At 41.2% G+C, this 6,000-nt stretch overlaps 1 protein-coding gene across 1 annotated transcript in view; it reads left to right on the top strand.

Annotated features, from left to right (window-relative positions):
- Positions 1-450: 450 nt before the first annotated feature.
- The window catches only part of LOC111160915 (cysteine rich hydrophobic domain 1), a 29,896-nt gene continuing 24,346 nt past the window's right edge, over positions 451-6,000 (top strand). The window contains exon 1 of the mRNA XM_022524299.1: positions 451-737. Coding sequence (XP_022380007.1) covers positions 454-737 — 284 coding nt within the window. The 5' untranslated portion in view covers positions 451-453. The remainder of the gene's footprint in view (positions 738-6,000) is intronic.

Here is a 6,000-nt window from a genome sequence, read left to right as displayed (position 1 = left end):
GGAGATATCTGGGGCAAAGTTCTAACATCACGTTATAGAATATGCATTCCCTGCACTGGGTGGGGGGGTGTGTGGAAAATAATACCCACGACTAATTAATGGGAAATAAAGCCAGAAGATATGACCCCCGACTCCAAGCAGCACAAGTCTAAAGAGTAGTATTAAGCACAGAACCCGCAGACCCGGCCTCGATAATTCCCCGGAGTTCACCTCTAACGCCCCCTTTCCTTCAGAGCCGCGCAAGCGTAGATTGATTTTGTTCCTCTCGCCTTCGTGCCCCCGCCTCCAACCCCCCCCCCGCCACCTCGTCCGCCTCAACACGCAGGCGCATCTCTTCAAATCCTGTCCCTACCCCGGCCCTCTTTCTCTTCATTTCGTTCCCCCTCCTCTTACAGCACCTCTGCAGGTTCAAACTCTGCTCCTTGAGGGTGGCGGCGATCGAGAGGTCACGTGATGAGCATCCTGCTGCCCAACATGGCGGAGTTCGACACCATCTCGGAACTGGAGGAGGAGGAAGAAGAAGCGGCAACGTCGTCGTCCTCGCCGTCGTCGTCGTCGGTATCGGGGCCAGACGACGACGAGGAAGATGAGGAGGACGAGGAAGAAGAAGAGGACGAGGAAGAAGAAGAAGAGGAGGAGGAGGAGACACCGCCCCCGCCTCGGGTAGTGAGTGAGGAGCATCTGCGGAGATATGCCCCCGATCCTGTATTGGTGCGGGGCGCCGGCCACATCACTGTGTAAGCAAGAGGGGCCATGGGGTTTGAAAACGCTGAGATTTGTCGACAGAGGAATGAGAAGGTGGTCGAGGAGCCTCTGGGGTGGGGGAGGGCTGACTGAGGCATACAGTTAGAAAAGGACACCAGGTCTAGATGGAGAAACCGAGGGAGATACGCGTAAAGGAAGTGAGGAGAATGCAAATGTGATGCACCAACATCAGGTAAAGAGTGAGTATAGGACAGAGAGGTTAGAGGTTTGAGAGCCAGAGGGATTGGAGTAGAGCTTCTGTATATGCCAGCAAGTAAATAGTCTTTAAACTGCAGGATGTACCAGAGGATTCTTTGCTGCTAAGACTGGTGTGTAGTGGAACACGGTGACTGCTGTGACATGTTATAAGACCTAGGCTTGGATTCTTCCAAACAGAAATATGACATGTTTCATGAATAATATTAAAAAATATCCACCCACCCACATATTCCTTCATCCATTCTTCCTATCTAATACTTATATGAATGAATATAATAATCCTTTCCATGTCTTGATAATTCATTCTGACATTCATTAAATATCACACAATTAGAAGTTCAGATTAAGAGGTAGTTGTGAAACGTAAAGGAGCAATAGATTGAGAGTGACGACTCTTGGAACTTAGTCCCAGTTTTGCTTCTTACTGGCTCTGTGACCTTGCTCAGGTTACTTCCTATTTCTGGGCCTTAATTTCTCCATCTGTAAAAATGAGGCGCGTGGGGTAAATGGTTTCCAAAGCCTTTCACCTCTGAGATGAGATACTCATAGGAGATTTTGTATGCCCAAACATTAAATATGCAGATATGAAATACTTACATAAATTATTCCCCCAGGAGCTGAGGTTGATTTTTTTTTGAAAACTTATGCAGAGTGACTTTTTAAAAAATTGAAGTCTTGGATCATATTTGAGAAAATAAAAGAAGGAGAGACCTCGTAGCATAGGAGTTGCACAGCAAAAGAAAATTTTCATGGCTCTCCGTGCTTTGAAGAGTGCTTTTTCTTTTTTATGTGCTTGGGCTGTATATACTCGAAAGTTTGAGTGTGTATCTTGTTCATCCTCTTAACTATGCTGTCTTTTCCTGCATTTTCCTATCACTGCCTCTAATTTTGATAATGACTCACCTAGTCCCTTCGACTTTCAATTGAGTTCATATTATCAGAAATCATGTATTATAATATGCAACACCTCCCCCATCATGTTAGCCTTTAATTTTAACATGTAAAATATTTTGATTGTAATATATTTTTGTGATCTTTGCATGAAATATATTAAGGAAGATTTTGAAATTGTGGAAGAGTTTGGGAAGATTTTTAGACCAGCTTTTTGGTTAGGCAATTATTTTAATACAATTTTTCTTGGTCCAAGAGTTTTGCAGATAGCTTACAATGATCAGATGCCAGCTTACTGTGCTATTTTACTTTTATTCCTTTCATCACTAGGGAGACAATTTATTACTCAAACTAATTATGATTCTGGCACCAAAGGTTACTTTCATGCAGATTATTTCACATGACTGAACAGAAAAAGGGTTTTTTTCCAGTCTGTAATTTTATATTCCCAACATTCGTCCCCCTCCTTATTTTCTAACACTCAGAAGACAGAGGAGGAGCAAGGAAACAGAATTTAAGTTAATAGAAACTTATTTGTGGTACTTTTCACACAATCGTGGTGAAGTACTTATCAACCTATTTTCAGTTAAAAGCAAAGCGCTGACACTTGCCATATCTAGGGCCTTGTGATAGTTATAATGTCCCACCCAGCTTAAAAATTCTGAATTAGGAGTGTGAAGTAGTAGTGCTGGAAGTAACTATTGGTATTAACTGAAGCCAAAACCTGAAAAGCTGCAAACCAGTACTTGAACCACTAACCAATGTATATAGTTTGGAAAATTATTTAGTTGTGTTGTACACATTCTCTCAACTGAAAAGCACATTTGATCTTAAATGTCTGAGATCTGAAAAAAAAACATTAAATGTTTAGGAGAAAGTTTTATTGAATCTGAAAAACTGGCCTTTCTATGGTAGTGAAACTTTCGCGGTATCAGGTAAAGTATGATCCTTATGAAGTAGTTAATCTAATTCTGAAACATCTAAAATAATCAGCTTCCGTTAAATTTTTTTCTGGCATGTGAGTGTTAGAGTTGTCCTATCTGAATGAAATATTTCTTATTCTCTCCTACCTCTTATTTTTTCCATTCTCTGTGCAGTCATCTATTCTATACAGGACTTTGTTTCTTTTCTAAGTTTAAAATTTGAGAACCATTGGTTCGAACTCAGTATATCTTAAGCCATCATTTTCCGTCCCCACATTGGTTGTGCATTCCAGTTGCCGCATTTCTGATCCTGATACCACCACTCTAATCTTCTGGGGTAGTATTTCAAATCCTTGAGTCATTTTTTTAAAGATTTTATTTTTATTTATTAGGAAGAGAGATAGCGAGAGCAGAAACACAAGCAGGGGTGGTGGGAGAGGGAGAAGCAGGCCCCTTGCAGAGCAGGAAGCCCAATTTGGGGCCATCCCAAGACCCTGGGATCATGACCCGAGCAGACGCTTAATGACTGAGCCATCCAGGCACCCCTCCTTGAGTCATTTTAACTCTTCCTTTTCCTTGACTTGTCAAGTGCCACTCTATCCCAGAATTATATCATCATATATTTGAAATGTCTATTAAACTTTTCGTTTTCTCTATTTCTGCTGGCACCACCCTAGTTTAGGTTGCCATCAACTCCTGCTTGAATTATTGTCACAGTCTGCCACTTCTTTCCACTCCAATACATTCCGCATGCTGGTGCCAAACTAATTTTCTTAAAACAGAGTTTAATCATGTCACTTTCCTACTGAAAAACCTGCACTAGATCTTAATTAGATCTGAATTCTTATGCTCTCTTCTTCCAGCCTCAGAGGTCAAAGAGTTCCTTCACTTGTCCAAAGTTCACTGCTTCACTTGTACTTTATGTACCCTTCTTTTCCAGCCTCCCAAATCTTGCTCCATCAGGTAGCCCCATCTCTCTAATATTACCTCTCTGCATCAGCCTATAAACATATTCATATTTTCTGTCTTTCTTTAAAAACAAAATAAGACAAAGCTTTCCTAGACCTATGTTCCCCTTTAGCTACTGTCTTGTCCTTCCTTTCCTCTCCAGATTTCTTAAGAGTAGCTACAGTCACCATACCTCTTTCCTTTTCACTCCTCTGTAACCTGGATTCTGCCACCTTGACCAGCCCAAGGGGTGGGGAAGAACTAGCCTTGTTAAGAGCACCATGACCCTCTTGTTGCTACGTTTTTTTAAAAGATTTTATTTATTTATTTGACAGGCAGAGATCACAAGTAGGCAGAGAGGCAGGCAGAGAGAGAGGAGGAGGAGGAAGCAGGCTCCCTGCTGAGCAGAGAGCCCGATACAGGGCTCGATCCCAGGACCCTGGGATCACGACCCGAACCGAAAGAAGAGGCTTTAGCCCACTGAGCCACCTGGGCACCCCTTGTTGCTACATTTATGGGCATTTTTCATTCTCTTTATGGTCCTCTCTGCTGTATATGACACTTATAACGACTCCCTCTTTTTTGGAGGCTTCTATTCTAGGGGTCGCAAACACACACACCTTCAGAGGTGATAGAGGTCACAGAAAATGGTGCACCATGAGTAATGGGGTCTCAGTTGAACTAGAAGGTGTATATGTTTTGCCTAAAGGTATTCAAATTCTGATGTAAAAACATTTTGCCAGTCAAACAAACCTAAGAATTCCTTGGCCACTTCACTCTCCTGGGTCTCCTGTATTTTTCTGGCGATTATTTAACTCTCTCATTCATGGACTTCTCTTACTCTTTTGACCCTTGAATACCAGTGGTCTCTGAGTTTGTTCTCAACCTACTACTCTTCTCATTCCCTATTCTGCCTAGATGATCTCATCGTGATTCTCATGGTTTCAATTATCTGACATCTCCCAAATATTTATCTCTGTGCCACACTTTGCTGAGACTTTCACCTGGGCTTCCTCGCCTGACAGCCCACTGTCATCCTAAATTCTGCATATTCAAAACAGAATTTATCCCCCCCACCAACCAATCCCCTTATGCCTCCATCCCAACCCCTCAAAAAAAAAAAAAAAAGTCCCTCCTGTTCCTGTTTTCCATCTCAGTTCAGTGTACTTCCACCTATCTCATTATTGATCTTGGTTCCTCTTTCTCACTTATATTTATCAGCAAGTATTAATAATATATGTCCTAAAAATTTCTTCTTTTTCTCCCTACCGGCACTTCCCTGATTCGAGCCCCTTTTACCACCCTAACCAATCAACTTGTCTTCATCCTTGTCAACTTCACATCCATTTCCCAGCCTGCTGCTAGATTGAGATGCCATTTTACTGCCCAAGACTATTCTGTGATTTTCCCTTTATCCACAGGATAGAATCTAAGCTCCATACATGGCATATAGAACTGGACCCTGCTTATCTATCAGCCTAATCTGCTGACATTTCCCCTTATGGCTTATATTTTCCTGTTCCTAGCATGCTATTTCTTATTTCTTTGCCTTTGCTCAAGCTAGGACCTCCACCTAGAATTCCAGTACTCACTGCCCTTACCCCAGCTCTCCATATGTCACCGCCTCCTGCAATTCTTCTCTGCCCCCACTAAATTGTAAGCTGCAATAGCAGTAACAATTTTTAGTGCCCTCTGAATCCTCATGGCCTAGCACAGTGCTTGCCCTGAAGTAGACAATCAGTAAAAGTGAGTTGAAGGAATATTGGTTCACTTTAGTAACACTCAGTATTCCTACCATAATGTATGCTATATTTTAGGCCCTCAACAAATACCAGTTACTTGAATCATGCTGTGGAGAGTACTTCTTATTCTGAGCAAAGATCAATATGGGTACAGTAATATCACCAGTCCCAGTGATGAGGATTATGACATGGCCTTACCTCTGATATCTTAGTTAAGGCATCAGAATACCCCTATTTCTATCATCTTAGCATATTGGCTTTCTAGTTTATTAATTTTAATTAATTATAGTTAAAAGATGCTAATCTTTTAACATGGAATTAATTATAATTTTTTAAGAAATAGAATGGGCTAACCACACTAATTGTAATTCCAGTTCTAAGATGATGAGGATGAATGGATATTTGGGGATTTTTTTCCAAATTAAAAAATATATGGCAAAATTAACTCTACAGTTTTGAGTTTATAGAAACAGACACAATAAAATGCCTCTTGGAAATACTAAGTGTTTTAGAAATACTATACATCTGAGTGA

Source organism: Enhydra lutris, unplaced genomic scaffold, assembly GCF_002288905.1.
Source record: "Enhydra lutris kenyoni isolate GAN:26980312 unplaced genomic scaffold, ASM228890v2 scaffoldscaffold79, whole genome shotgun sequence".
Taxonomy (NCBI): Eukaryota; Metazoa; Chordata; class Mammalia; order Carnivora; family Mustelidae; genus Enhydra; species Enhydra lutris.
This window is presented reverse-complemented; position numbering and strand designations above follow the sequence as displayed.